This window comes from Haemorhous mexicanus, chromosome 21 (genome assembly GCF_027477595.1).
Source record: "Haemorhous mexicanus isolate bHaeMex1 chromosome 21, bHaeMex1.pri, whole genome shotgun sequence".
NCBI lineage: Eukaryota > Metazoa > Chordata > Aves > Passeriformes > Fringillidae > Haemorhous > Haemorhous mexicanus.
Window position 1 is genome coordinate 2,668,095 of NC_082361.1, and position 15,467 is coordinate 2,683,561.

General features: G+C 56.5%; 1 protein-coding gene across 2 annotated transcripts in view; it reads right to left on the reverse strand.

Annotated features, from left to right (window-relative positions):
• NOTCH1 (notch receptor 1) overlaps positions 1–14,946 on the reverse strand; it is a 42,289-nt gene extending 27,343 nt beyond the window's left edge. For both annotated transcript variants that reach the window (XM_059864914.1, XM_059864913.1), the window contains exons 1-2: positions 14,725–14,946; positions 12,946–13,027 (exon numbers count right to left, since the gene is read on the reverse strand). In XM_059864914.1, coding sequence (XP_059720897.1) covers positions 12,946–13,027; positions 14,725–14,782 — 140 coding nt within the window. In that variant the 5' untranslated portion in view covers positions 14,783–14,946. The remainder of the gene's footprint in view (positions 1–12,945; positions 13,028–14,724) is intronic.
• Positions 14,947–15,467: the final 521 nt, after the last annotated feature.

Consider the following 15,467-nt stretch of genomic DNA (forward strand, 5'->3'; position numbering starts at 1 on the left):
CAGCCACCTCAGCAGATTCAGAGAGTCCTGGTTGCAGAGGAAAGCCTGGAGACAAGTCTCACATGCAAAGCAAGAGATCAAAAACCATGTGAAGAACCAGGGCAATCCAAGTTGTACTTATTTTCCAACTTTTCCAGGTCTGGAAAGCCTGGATTCAGCAGAACTAAGTTCAACTCCCAGCTCTGTTAAAACCTCACCATGCAGCCACCTATTTCTCCAAGGACTCAAAACCTCTCCTAAAGCTCAGCCCAAGGAGCTGAGCTTTATTTTCTGTAAAACACATGAGGTGGTGTCAGGGATTCCAGGAGAGCAGACGTGGAGGATGCGACGTCCCCGCAGGCTCAGCCAGGTGAAGATCACCCTGTGGTTTTTCCTTTGGCATTTCCCAAGCCAGGGCTACCCAAAGCAAACCCCAAGCAGCTCATGGAAATTAGCATAGGAGACATTAAAGCTCGGCTTTAATTACAGGTATACCTGTTGGCAGAGGACAGGGCGGGTGCTGCAGGATCAAAACAGCTCAGCAGGGCCATTAGAAAGCAGCTCTGAGGCACTGAAATGTGGCCAAGCTGCCTGGGGTCCTGAGGAGCCTCTGTGAAAGCCTCAGCTAGGCTGGTGTGGTCACAGTCCCAGCTCCAGGCATGACGAGCACCCCATTCCCAAACCAGGCAGGAATGGCTAAAAATACCTCTGTGTATCCCTCACTGTTTCTGTTGACTCATTAAGGTGCTCAGGAGACATCAAGGGCTCCACTTTAGCCACTGATGGAGGGTGATGGCATCCCCATCCCCATCCCAATGCTCATCTTCATTCCCATCCCCATCCCCATCCCCATCCCAATCCCCATCTTAATTCCCATTCCCATCCCCATCTCGGATGGCCAAGCCCTGCTCCAACACACATTTCCCTCTCTCCCAGCACCATTCCAGCAGGAAATCTCACACCTCTACACTTCTGGGGTGTGTTCTACCACGGGAGCAGGCAGGACAGGGGACAGCAGCCAGTCCCCACCCCTGTGGATGAGGGTGTTCCTTGCAGGGGTGAACACACTGATTTACACTCCCCTGGGTGTCTGGGGCTGGCCATCCTGGTGGCTTTTTTTGTTTCTGGGGGTCAGGCAGAGGCTGGGAGCTGGATTCCCACAGCACCAGGCTGGGATGTGTCTTCCCCCTCGGAATGAGCATCCGAGTGCAAACTGTGGTGAGGGGGGACAAGATTAATAATGCACTGAGCTGCTGGCCATAAATCTGCATGATTCATGGCCAGTGTGAAGGGTGATGGAGAAGGCCTTGTCCAAGGTCAGACAGCAGTCCCTGGGGACAGCCTGGGAACAGCAACAGCAGCTCTGAATTCCCACTCTGCTCCCACCACCAAGCCTGGGCCAAATCTGGATCTGCTCAGCGTGGGCACGTGCATTTGTTGTGTCTGCTGCACATCCTTGAGGAGTTACAACCAGAGGCCCAACGCTGCAGCTATTCCAGCAAGGCGCCAGGAGAGCTCAGCAGATCAGAAAATCAACAGCAGGAATGAGCTGCAGGAGTGTCAGAGCCAACTTCTGCCTCAGCTCTGCCCCACACCTCTGCTCGCTGCGCTGCCACAGCTTCCAGGCAGAGGTGTCAGAGCTGGGGTGCCCATCCCAGCCCCCCAGCCTGGGGTTTCTGCTCTGGGTGCTCCCTGCGTGTGGCTCTGGTGCTGCCAGCCCTTTGTTGGCTCTGTGGGGCTCAAGGCTTTTCCTCCAAGCCACCAGCAACAGGTTTTGTCCCTCTGCAGCAATGCGGGCACTGAAAGCATCCCGAGGCAGATGTTTCTGTGACCTCTGACCCAAGACTAATGTTTTCCTCTCTGCACTGAGCTGCCATCTGCCACGGCCAGCACAGATGACACCCAGCCCGCATGGCAGCACAAGGGCTTTGTTCAAACTGGGGATGCACAGCCCTGCACAGGCACAGCCCGGGGCCAGGTCGTGTCCCTGGGGTGCTGCCTGCACGGGGATGTCCTGGATGTGGCATCACCCCCCAGCTCACACCACTCACTGCTCTCCTGCCAGGCCACAGCGTGTCCTCCTAAGGAATGCTGAGACCGTGGCAGGGCTGGAGGTAAAACCCACTCTGGGCTTAAAATGTACAAAAAACTCCAACAGCAAAGTGGAAACCAGGTGTAAACTGGAGCACATGCACGGGCTGTCCCCCATGCCCACCCTTTGGAGGGGGAGGTTCAAGGGACAGCCCCACACTGCAGGAGGGGACAGGGGGCTGGTGGGGAGCCCCACATCCAGGCTCCTCTTATCTGCTCTGCTATCACCTAACCTCTTCCTCACCCTCAGCAGCTGGAAGCATAAACGGCCGTGGTTGTTTTCCCCAAGGTATGAGCAGCGTGGGAAAGCTGAGCAGGGCAGGCTCAGGTCTTTCCTGAAGCACCATTTTGGGGGTACTTGAGACTAATGGGACCAGGACACTCCCTGGTGCTGAGTGTAGGGACTCCCACCATGGGGAAAGACCCCCTCCCTGACAGGCTGGGCTGGGGGATGCCATTCTCTGCTCCTGTGGCTCAGAACAGCCACCTCAGATCAGCCCCAGAGTCTCAGGCAGAGCCACCCCAGCACAGAGAAGGTTCAGGAGCACAGCTGTGACCTTGAGTGGTGCAGAGGGTCCCCCCTTGGGACCTTCACACCCCCAGAGCCCTGTGCAGCAGCAAATGTGCTGTGTGACCTGTGGGTGGCTGTGCCAGCGTGGTCGGGACCCCATGGAGTGAAGCAAGTGGCTGAACGTGAGCAGGACACTCAGATTTCACATGTTTGCAGGCAACAGCTGAGGGAAGGAGAACCAACCCGCAGGAGAGCCTCCCTTGGCTGCACAAGAGCCCAGAGGCAGTGCAGGCTGCTCCCAGGTGCAGAGCAGTGACACAGCCCTGCACCTCTTGGGGTAACTGTCACCCCAGGCTGACAATGGGAACCACAGCCTCCTTCCCCTGCGCCCCAGCAGCTGCACGGCCCAGGCAGCAGGGAGCCTGCTTGCCAGCAGGCTGCCACACACAGGAGTCACCTTTCCAGTTGTGCCAGTGGCTCCCTGCCTGGCACAGCCTGGGAGCAGCACCCCAGCTTTCTCCTGAAGTTACACCCTTTCCCGTAAGACACGTTTGCTCACTGCCAGCCCAGGGAACCCTGAGCTCCCCTGGCTCCAATCTGACCAGAGAAAAGGCCAGTGCTTGGGGATATGTCTCCCTGAGAGAAGAAACCTGCTTCTTACTCCAGCTTATTCCATTCATTCTCATTGCACTGCCTCCCCAGGAATCCCTCCCGTGATGCATGGAGCAACAGGTGCATACTGGGGTCTCCAGGAGGGCTTCCTGCCCTGGAAACATCCTGCTGTCACAGGAGCACACTCTGGAGCCAGGGGAAGGCAGGGAGGTCAGGAAAACCATCCTGCTGGGGAATCAGAGCTCAGGACCCTGCTCTCTGCCCCAATCTCCTCGCTGGCATCACCAGGAGCACACAGAAGGAAGCGGGTGCAGGGAGATGAGGAACACTTTTGGGTGCTGCCCTGCCCTCCCTGGAGCACGTGGGGCTGTGGATGCTCCCTGTTCCCTGGGGCTGGGGGGCTGCTTGAGCCCTCTCTGGTTCCACACCTCACCTGCAGCTTTGCTCGGCGGCTCCTGGCACGTGTGGCTGTTAACAAAGCAAAGGCTTCACCACAGCTGCCAGGAGAGCCAAGGCATGAAGGCAGAGCTGCCCTCACCCATGTGGGGCACCACGACTGGCTGGGGCACCCTAAAGCTGCCCCGGCGCCAGCTCAGCCCCACAGAAACCTCCAGCAGCCACGACAGAGCTCCCAGTACCAAAACCCAGCTCAAGACCTAAGTGTTGGTTTTTTAAGAAGTCTCATCCAGGTCTTGCTTTATTAAACACTCTGGGACACCAGCCTGGGAAAAAAGCAGAGTTTCACACAGGGAGGTGGTTGGCAAAGCAGCAGGTTACTCCAAGTGACATCAGGTTAATAAAGCAAGAGCAGATCTCCATTCTTGTTTAATTAAAAAAGCAAACTGCAATCCCAAGTCTTTGATGTGTTTTTTTTTTTTTCTCTTGTTCCATTTCATTTTTGACCTAGCCCAAGTCATCTAATTGAGATTTTAAGATCCAGACTTTCATCTGGAGAGAAACTAAAGGAATTCCCAAAGCTGGATAAACTCGTGGACAGGAGTGGGGAAAAAACATGCTAGAGCCCTGTTCCTCCTATGAAGGAAAAAAATGGCTTTGTTTCTTAAGCAGACATTAGTCAGGACAGTTTGGGAACCAAAGCTCCCATTGTAATGAAAAACAATATAATCCCATTACTAAGCAGAGTGGCCAGGCTATTCAGGGGTGGTAACTGGCTACCTGGGAAGGAGCTGCCTTTCAATGCAGCTTCATTCACAACAAACATGAAAGATGTCGAAGGAAGAGCCCAAGACAAAACTCGCCCCATTCCCACCCTCAACAATGGCTGCTATGAAATATTTGTTTTCCCCAGTGGATGTTTTTTTATATCCTCTGCCGGTGCAGAGCTGCACAGCCCCATTGTTTGTGGGAGCCCAGCTCACTCTGCTCACCCTGGCCCCTGCTCCTGCTCTTGCAGGAGCCCATTTATGGGGTGACCACAAGGATGTGCTTCCAGCAGAGGATCCTCAGGGAACACAGCCTGGGCTGGGGCTGGCACATGGGCCCATCACCCACCTGTGTGACATTCCTGGGCAGGTCCCCCTAAGAGCACCCACAGTGCCCATCAGTCACTGGAACAGCACCCGGCCCCTGTGGCATCTGAGAACACCCCCTGCAACTGCTCCCTGCTTTCGCCCTCTAAAAATGTGATATTCTTTAAGCCAGCAGAAGAAAAAGTCAGAATTTGGGGGAGATGAGGAATTTCTACCTCCACAGGCTGCCGGCCAGCCCAGCATTGCTGGTGCCTGAGCTCACTCTTCCCTCACCACCCTTTTGGGGGTAACTTCTGGTTTTCCCCTGCTCTGGACCCAGCACTTGCTGCCCATGCAGGCTGAATTCACTCTGCTGTGCTCTCAGAGCTCTGGCACACACACAGCCCAAGTAGTACCATCTCACTCAGTGATGATGGACTCCCTCTTTTTTCCCCTTTCCCCCTCAAACCAAGTTTTGGCTAAACACCACACTGCCCCAGAGCCAAATATGGAAAACTCCCACTCGTGACCCCACCATCCCACTCGTCTAATCCTGAACTTCAAACCTACGATTAGGATCTGAACAGCCACCAAAAGTTTAAACAAGCTAAATTTAGCCCTGATATTTATAAACAAGGAGGAGAGGGGGGTTTTGCAGAGCACACGGGTGCCCCGTGGCACAAAGCCAACCGAAAGCCAAAGAAATTCCTGCTGGGGACGTTTCAGTGCGATGGGGAGTGGGCAGAGGTGGCAATGGCCAGACAGGGATGGATCCAGCTCCCCTCAACCTCACAGCCATGGAGCTGCTGGTCTCCCTTTGCAAGCAAAACTCCCAGAAATAGTTATCAGCAACAAAACCCTCGCCCGCTTGGAAACCATGTGCTCAAGGAGCCGCGAGCAGACGGGTATCAGCTCCTGGGGTCTGTACCCCGGGATTTCTGCTGCTGCCGAGTTTAACCAAGGAAACAGCAGAGAGGGAGGGAAGCCTCTGCCTCCTCTGACACCTTTTGCCGGCAGAAATCCCTGTGTCAACATGACGCCCTCGCCGAGGGAGCGGGGACAATGGTGGCGGCTCTGCCCTCCGGCCGCAGCCCGCATTCCTGCCCCCCTCCCCTGGAAACCCCCCTTTTGTGGGGAGCAGCAGGCCCTGTGAAAGGGCCGTCTGTCGCCCTGCCTTTTGACTTGGAGGTCTGTGCCTAACATTTTAATAGGGGCTGGGGGCCGGGGACAGCCACCCCTCCCTCCCCGTCCCTGCTGCTCCCCCGTGGGGTCACTCTCCCAGCCCGCCCCAAAGCATCCCAGAGGACAGGCACATTCCTCCACCTGCTCCAGAGGAGCCAGCCCATGGCTTAACCAGCCAGGAGTGCCTTTGGCAGGGTCTCATCCTGTTCTCCCCAAGCAGGGATGCTCCAGCAGGGCAGGAGTGCTGGGGACATGCTCTCCTCCATGGCTGCTCACTGACAGCAGAAAATTCCTTAAAATAAACCATGGGACACTCACAAGTGCTCCATCCCCAGGCAGTGATGCCAGCAGGGAGTGTGTGGCCCTTGAGGTCCCCATCACCACGCTGACAAAGCCAAAAGCCACAGTGCCAAGGGCTCCTTGCCATGCTCCTCTTGGGGACAGGTGTGACAGCATCACATCACACCTCAGAGGATGAGGAGGAATTGGCAGCAGGAGGCCAAACTCAGTCCTGACAACAGGTCCTGCACAGCCCAGAGGGTAGAAGCAAAGCTGGCACTGCCACTTTCAGCCATGGTGACATTAAATCAAGCCCAAAGGCACAGGCTGCCCACCCCTGGGTGCCCCTGTGGCACCCAGCCCTCCCAGCCCACCACCACCAGGCCACTTGCCTGCAGGGTGCCCCTTCTATTAAATAAGGGCAACGTTATAGCATCATTAAAACTTAATAAATCCATTTCCCATATAAATACCATTAAATCCAGGTTTTGGGGAAGGGAATTAGGGTGAAAACTTGTTAAAAGAAAATTACTTCGGCGCAAATAAATTTTTGCAACTTGACTGAGCATGAAAGTTTCCCATTAAAATGCGACTCGGTTCCCTTTGCTGGAAATGTGCAAGAGCCTAATAACCATGGCCTAAACATTAACTGTTTAACTGGCTTTTCCAATATTAACTCCAGGCTGCCACGGGGGGAAGGGGAGGACGTGACGGGTGAGAGCTTAAAGCAGACATTAATTACTGCTGTGTGAGGGAGGCACACCCTGAGCTCAGCAGCATCCTGCTCCCGTGGCACACACTGGGATTTGGGGGTTGTTGTGTGCAGGGCCAAGAGTTGGACTCAATGATCCTTGTGGGTCCTTTCCAGCTCAGGGTGTTCTGGGGTTCCCAACAGAACAGATTTTGGGTATGGCTGGCTTGAAGCACAGCATGAATTCTGCTGCATGTGAGGTGGCAGGCAGGAGTTGGACTCAGTGATCATGGTAGGTTCCTTCCAACTGAAAATATTCTTTTTGGGGCCAGAGCTCCCCATATAGCCCAGCCAAAGATCTCTCACCCATCCCCAGCACCTCACAGAGGTTTTACTCCTGCATCTCTCACACCTAGCACTGCATTTGCCAGTGGGAACCTCCAGCACCATCGGGGTGCCCAGAGCAGCTGTGGCTGCCCCTGGATCCCTGCAAGTGTCCCAGGCCAGGTTGGACAGGGTTTGGAGCACCCTGGGCTGGTGGAAGGCGTCCCTGCACATGGCAGGGGGTGGAACGAGATCTTTAAGGTCCTTTCCAACCCAAACTATTTCACAGTTCCATGGTCACCCTATCAGCCACCAGCAAATTGCCTGAGATATCTGGAACCCCAACACCATCCTGTACCACAGACCTGCCCATGGGGGACCTGCCAGCATGAGGAGGTGAAAGAAGAGGACCTGACCCACCAGATGTGCACGAGAGGAAGGCAGAGTCCAGATGTGGGTGTCCAGGTGTGAACAGGCACCATCATACCCGGCCAGAGGCTCAGTTGGAAGCAGCACTGAGCTGCTCTACCAGCAGAAGGTGTTAAACCCTGGGGAGTTCCCAGGTGGGCATCTCTAACTGTCCTGGGGAGCTGCCATGGTCTGGAGTCACTGGGACCAGCAGGGTGCTGCAAAGACTTCCCAGCATCACCCACAGGAGCTCTGCTATAAAGCCCAGTCAGCAGGGCCTGACCCTCACACCTCTGGCTGCCTCCACACTCAGAGACCCAAGAAATCAAAAATGCAGCATTTCCCCTTGACACCAGAGCAGCACCTCTGTCCTTATTCCAGAACTCTGGCTGCAGCAAATCTGGGCTCATGAGGGCACCCTGCAGCAAGGCAGCATCAGGGACCAAAGGGATTTGGGCACAGCTACTTGGATGGGGGGATGCAGCACCCCCCTTCAGGCATGGGGCTCAGCACCACGTGCCAGGGGCATGTCATGAGATGAAAACACCATTTGGGAAGAAACTGGAATCATCCCAAACCATCACTTCTCCAGCCTGCTGGCCTTTCTAACTCCAAACACAAAGCAGAGCTGCAGGGTAGCCCAGCTTGGGGAGTGGTGAGTGAGCAGCCCAAGTGTCCCCTGGTGCTGCCCCATCCCAGGCAGCAGAAGGAGCCTGGCAGGTCCTTAAGGATGCCTGCACACAGCCCTGAGTGCAGCAGGGGACTCTGAGTACCTTCCTGGCCACTGGGAAGAAGGCAGGACTCAACCGAGACCCCACAGCAGGTCTGCTTTCCCAGGGGGGTTTAAGTTATATCCCAGAGGCTCTTCCACTCTGCAGCCCCAACAGATGGTGCAAAACCTTCACCTGGCAGCACGTTAACCACAGAGAAGTCTCCATCCAGAACCAGAGCTCACCAGCTCTCCCTAAGTGCACCCTGGGGCTACTCCCTCGTTAAACACGCTGATGCTCTATAAAATTCACATTCCACTCATGTACACACGCTGCCACCACTTGGGACACCAACCAACACGAGCAAAACAAGGGTCACCACACCTCCAGGCCTGGAAAAAGCAGGTTAATTTCCAAACAATGTTATTTTAAAACTTGCTAACTGCCTCCTGATGATGTTGTCCGAGCCCTTAATTGGTGAATAGCCTGGTCTAGCAGTGACTTATACGTGTCACCCTCATGCTACATACAATAAACCATAACAGCCTGGGAGGTGAGGCCAGGCGTGAGGTATCAGCTGGAACAAATGGACGTGTTGTGGCTGCCAGCAGAAAGGAGGACAGCGAGTCAGGTGTTGAGATGGAAGAGATTTTGGTGGAATAAAACATACCCCATACCATGGAGTGAGTGACCTCCAGCCCCAGGGAGCAGAGCCCCGTGCACTGCTTCACACCACGAGACCATGGGAGTTGAAGATGTCCCTGCTCACTGCAGAGGACCTTTAAAGGTCCTTTCTGACCCAAACCATTCTGTGAGAGCACAGCTTGAGTGCCTGGTGGGGAACAGCCCCACTCATGTGAGGTGATGAACACCACTGTGAGTTCCTGACCCCCTCTGCACCACCCCATCTCTCCTGCTCATCTCTGTGCTCTGGGACCTGCTGAGAAATCTCCTCTCAAACACATCCCATGTTTGTCACACAGGACAACCCTCTGGCCACCACAGGTATCCAAGCCACGAGAAAAACCAAGCAAAAAAACCTCAGCCCAAGCAATAAAACCCCAAGGACACAGAGCAGAAGTGAGTGGGACCACCTGAGACTACTGATAACCATCGAGACACCTTGCAGAGAGTAGAGACACAAACAGATTCTCTTAGACAAGAGCTAAAACCCCCACTGCTGTCCCAATGACCTCAGCAGCTGGGCTTCAGTTTCTATTCCACTGGAATCCGCAACAGGTGACACTTTGGTATTTTTAATCTCCCCTCTTACCCATTTCCACCTTGTTCTTTCCGAGAATGAGATCAGACTCGAAAGAGCCAGCAAGAGTTCTCAACATGGCTGAATCACTGCTCCTCTACTTCTTTAAGAGCTTCCTCTGGTTGATTGTTCAACACTCCACCCTCTTCCTCTCCAGCACCGAGACTGCATTTTTTCTTTGTTATTATTTCATGGAAATAACGTTGGGTTAAAGCACATGAGAAAAACCAAACCAGAAGGAAACTTCCGCCCTTTACAATGAGATAACAATGACTGAGCAGTTGAATAACTTGAAGGGCACAGAAACTCGCGGGGCTCACATCACTCCTCTGCCTTCCTGGTTGTCCCCTGAAAGCGTTTTGAGCTAAAATAATCACCTCTTCCCACTATGGTCCCCTTCAGAATGTTTCTTCCCATGTTTCTGGCCCGCTGCCCGTGGAAGCTGGTGGTGGCAACGGGCACCAGCTCAGGAGCCACTGCCCTGGCTGAACGACAACGCTGTGCTGATTCATAAACAGAGGAAGTACTTTTGCAAACCGACTTTTCCCCCTTTTCAGCACAAGCCCAGTGATTAATTTAACTTATTCTCTCCCTCCACCATCTCTTTTGCTTCTCTGAGCAAGAGGAGAACCCAGGCACGGCTCCTCTGGCTTTAATGGTGAGAGGCTGGTGGAGCAGGGCTGGAAGCTCAGCCCTCTTTCAATGCCATCTGCTTTTAACTAGCAGAGCAAGGGAGGTCCTGGGAATAAATGTCACATGGCACAGGGAGCTAAAATCAGCCCGACTCATTTGCAGGGATGCCAGTCAAAACCAGGGTTATCCAACAGTCTAATTAGGAGCTATCACTAGAAGTCAAAAATGACCTCTTGGAAAAACCTTCTCATTTAGTCTGGGAAAATGCTGCAGTCCAAGGCAAGGGCCTTTTCTGGAATGCCACAGCTCCCCAGCACCACAGAACCTCCCACCAAGCCCCGCAGCAGCCACCAACTCCAGCCTGGACCTTTTAAAGCTCCAGCTCTGGGACAAAAACACCCAGAGCCTTCAGCTGGGGTCTGTGCAAGACCCACAAAACTGCTGCTGCTCTGCCTGCACTGAAAGACCCAGATAACCCTGCCAAGATGGAAAGCAGCTCCTAAGGAGCCTAATTAGGGTGCTTCTGTCTCAAGCCCTCCAATCCAATGCTTAGTCCCTCCACTCAGTTAAAGCCCTGTGTGCCCTGCACTGCCTGGCAAAGGGACAAGCAAGATAAGGCACCTGGAGCTTTACAAACTACCCCTGTAAAATAATAAAAAGCAGAGAAAGCTCCTGGTCTTGCACTGGCAGTTTCCTTTCCATAGCAGGGCTGATAACCTGGGCTTGGAGTTATCAGAGTTGGCTCCACATAACCCAACGAGCTCTGTCCTGCCACAAGTGCCGGGACACTCGTCCTCTGGAGCAGCATCCCCCTCGTACACTATTTATTTCACTCCACTTTCTAATTGGATTTGTGGGGGCAGCACAAAGGGGCTTTATGGCCAAACTTTGTTAAGTGCCAGGCCGAGCAGAGATGTGGCCAGCAGCCAAAATGGTGCATTTCATGCAGGCGCCAAAGGGCAGTGCCAAGCTTTTCTGTGTCTGCTATCTTGTGCTCTTGGCTCTGCTTTGTTTAAGAAGCTTGCAAGCAAAGCTCCTCGTCAAGAGATACTCAAACAAAGTGAAAAACCAGGATTTTGCGAGTCGCTATCAGGTAATTTGGGAAGTTGCACCTCCTTCAGTCTGGCTGTACCTCCAGTATCTGCCCCCATCGCCCTGCACGGGACAAGAGCTTTAACACACCCAGAGCACACACCTTGTGCTCCTGCAAGAATAACTCACACATGCTCACAAGGCATCTGCAGCCAAGAGAGAAGTGGTTATTCACAGCCAGCAACCAAGAACTTCTTTAAAGTTAACTTTTTCTCTTAAAAAAACCCCAACTCATCCCGAGCCTACTTTGGAGGCTTCTCCAAATAGAGCTCGCACACATCAGATCTAATTAGATTCCATCACCATCTGCACATGAAATGTAAATCAGGAGTTGCAGAGACTTAAGAAAAAAAGCAAAGAATGACCACAAGGAAAAGGAGGGGTGTAAGGTTGGGGAGGGGGTGGAGGGTTGGGCATTCTGGGAAGCCATACATGATTAGTCACACAGCATTAATCTGCCTCCCTTAACAATAGCTGCCGAATTTCGACCGAATCCCAGCTGTCGCTCTTTGAATGAAAGAAAACAAGATTTAGAGCGTCAAGCGTTGGTAAGGGCTTCTGTGCAAAAAAAAGTGGCGTGCATTCATTAGTGCCTCACAAAGGGACCCAGCCTTTGTCCATTAAATTGCTCATGTGCCTGATTGATTTGCTGATTTATTTGCACCAAAGGGTTGGGGGGCTCAGCTTGGAGAAGGGGGTGGGAGGTGCCCGGCTACTGGGCAGAGTAACGGCACCCAGGCGGATTTGCAAAAAAGCAACACACATTGTCAAGGGAAACTGCCATTCAACAGGTTGGGATTGGAAATGCCTTCAGGTTCCTCCGCCGAGGACTTCCTATTTGGAAATTTGGGGTGGGTGGGAACGTCTCCCCGCCTGCTCGCAGCTCAGGCCATGTTCAACAGGCAGAGGGGAAATCTGGCCGGAAAACAGAGCCTTGCCCATTCACATTTCTTTTATGGAATAGTTTTAAAAAGGGAGCTGGAGTCTTATTCATTTCTCTTGGTTATTGTTCCCTGGGAGCCTGGAGTGAATCGGCCATCGCTGCGGTGGGTCGGTTGGTCCTTCAAAGAGTCCCAACGCTTTACACATCCGTTTCCCCACAATCATCTTGGAGAAAGACCCAGTCTGGGTGCCAGGTCCCACCAGGAACGCCAGCCTAGACCACAGCTTGGCACCAGCACTGGCAGGGCTGCAGGAGGAGGTGCCCTGCTCCCCTGGCGATGCCTCATCAGCCCACGTACACCACCGGGGCAGCTCCAGCAGCCAGAGCCATGTCATGGAACCTCTCTTGAGTGATTATTGGAGTTGTACTGGTCACCCTAGTGTGCAAGGGACTGAAAGGCAATGCTTCGGAGCCAGGAGGGAGTAGCTGGAAAACAGAGAGACAGACAGCCACCCTCCCCGCCCGACGGTCCAAGGAGCGCCGCAGGCTGGCCCTACCTCCTGCTCCATCAGCAGGGCAGTCTGCATAGGCTAACACCAGCAAAACATGGCCCTTTGCCCATGTTTTTCCACCCAGCCAGGAACAAAGCCCGATCCTGCCAAACTCGCGGTGACTCCTACACAAGCAGGTTATTCTTGCCACTCAAGGAAAGAAAACGCATCTTGCCCTATTAAATCCAGAGCCTTCAAAGCAAAGTCAACATGAATGTCAATAACTTTGGTCGGGGGAGATGAAAATCCTCTGGCTGTTCCATACTTACTGGCACACCTCCGTCCCGTTGGGAAAAGTTTCACACTTGCCCCCGTTGAGGCAGGATTCGGCAAGCTGCGAGCACCGTAAACCTGCAAACAGAGGGACAGCATTAGCCACAGCTCAGGGCCCTGGTGGCAGCAGGGGGGCTGCATCCCCTGGTGTCACCCGGGCTGGGGACAGGCTCGCTGAGACCCCCAGACCCCCTGTGCCTGCAGAGCCTGGTGAAGCGGGGTCCAGCACCCCACAGCCCTCACCTGCAGGGTGATGGACGGGGCAGGGACTGTGCGGCCCCTGCGCTGAGAGGCTCACCTAAAAATAAACCCAGGGTGGGTTGGAGGGTAGGCTGTGCCTGCTCCTCCAGCAGGAGGACTGACAGAGAGAAACCCCAGATCAGGCCCTTGACTGACAAATGCCATTTGGGAAAAAACATCCAGCCCGGGGCCCATTAGTTACCACGAGCTCGGTAACGAAATGAGTCGCCCGTCATAACTTGCTATGAGTAAAGGTTTCATTGTCTGGCCCTCAGAGCCAAATTCTGCAGAGTTACCACAGCAACTCGCTGAAAGTACCAGAATCGCTTCCGATTTCCACCCCGGCTCGCTCTTCCCCTTCTCTGCCCGCTCGCTCTTCACGGTAACTGGTTCTGCGACACGCGTGTGCAGCCGGGCCAGTTTCACATTGAGCGACTGCAGCTTCGCACCGCCACCGCCACAAGCCAGATCCTGCCCTGGATGGGTGCCGAGCCCACGCAGCCCCGGGGTCACCCCGCTGGGGCTCCGTGTTCCACGGCACACGGACTGCGGTGCTGGGGACCGCTCCAGATGGGGACCGCTGCGGCCGGGCACAACTTTCTGCAAACTTCGCCTCCGAGGACTCCCAGCCCTGCTGTGCGAGCAGCACCGCTGCTTTCACACCCCAAAATGCTCTCAGGGCTCTCCAGAGGGGGCTACTAGCTCGGTCCCGGGGCAGGGGGGCACTGCAGTGTGCCGACCCCCCGGGGTGGGCTGCTCCCCGCTCCGTCCCGCACCCCCGGCCGCTTTCGGGGCTCTTTTCCCGTGCCCCGACCCGCTGCCCCCGACGGTCCCGCAGCGCTTTGCGGCGAAGCACCCAGACCCGCCCCGGAGGGGGGGCCCCGGGGGGCCCCGACTTTCAAGAAACAGGAAACCGAGAAAAATTTGCAAAACGGTCAAAAGCTCTCGCAGAACAGCAACAGGAGCGCGGCCGCCCTGCGCGCCCCTCCGCCGGACCGAGCCCCGGCTTCCCCGGCACCGAGCTCCGCTCCCCACGACGGCGGCGAGCGCGGCTCCCCCGGCAGCCCCGGGCACCCAGCTCCGGCTCCCGGTGGTCCCGAGCGCCTCCTTCGGGGCACCGAGCCCCGGCCCCGCCGCGCTCCCCCGCGGCGTCCCAGCCCCGGCTCCCCCAAGCTCCGGCTACCCCCGCGGGGCTCAGCCACGCTCTCCCAACACGGTTCCGGTCCCGGTTCTCCCGCTGGCAACGAGCTCCGGTTCTCCCGCAAGAGCCGAGCCCAGTCCCGGCGCATCCCGCGGCACCCCGGTTCCCACGAGGACCCCGCGCCCAGACCCCCCCGAGGGCGCCGCGCTCCGGTCCCGCCGCAGAAGCCGAGTCCCGTTTCCCACGGGAACCTCCCGGCCCGGACCCCCCCGAGGGCGCCGGGCTCCGATGCCCGCCGTGCCCCGCTGGGCTCCGGTGCCCGCCGCTCCCGGCCCCGCTCCCGACAAACTTCCTGCGGGGCGGCCGGTGCGGGGCCCGTGGCGGCGGCCCTCACCTCGCGTCAGGGCGGGCAGCAGGAGCACCAGGAGGCCGGGCGCCAGGAGCCGCTCCATCCCGCTCTGCTCCCGCCGCTCACAGCCGCATAGATCCGCGGGGCCTCGGCCGAGCCGAGCCGAGCCGGTGCCGGTGGCTGTGCGGGTCCGCGCCGCCCCGCCGGGAGCCCCAAACACAGCGCGCCCGAGCGCAGCGACTCCGAACGCGGCGCCTCCCGCGGCTGCTCAGCCCCGGCGGGCCGGGCCGGGCGGCGGGGGGCGGGACGGGACGGTGCGGGGCGGGCCGGGCGCCACGGGACGGGAGGGGATGGGACGGGACGGGCGAGACGCTCCTCCCTGCCCAGCCCGGGGGGCCGCCGTTGGGAACCCCCTTCCCGCCACGGAGGGTCTGCGAGTGGGACGCGAGTGGGGCTGCGGGGTCCGCGCAGCCCCTACGGACAGCCCCGGGGCAGCCGCGTCCCTCTGTGCAGCCACCGGGCACCCCCGGTGCAGCCTTCCCCATGCAGACACGGATGCACCGGGTGCAGCTCCTTTTCTCCGTGCAGCCACTGCACAGCCCCGTGCAGCCTCCCCCTGCAGTCCCCCAAATCCCACAGGGCAGCCCCCCATTCCCAGTGCAGCACCAGCACAGCTCTGGACACCTGCGTGCAGCCCCCACAAGCTCACACATTTCCCCAGCGCAGCTCCGGACACCCCCAGTTCAGCCCGCACCCCAGTATTGATGCAGTCCTCCCCCATGCACACC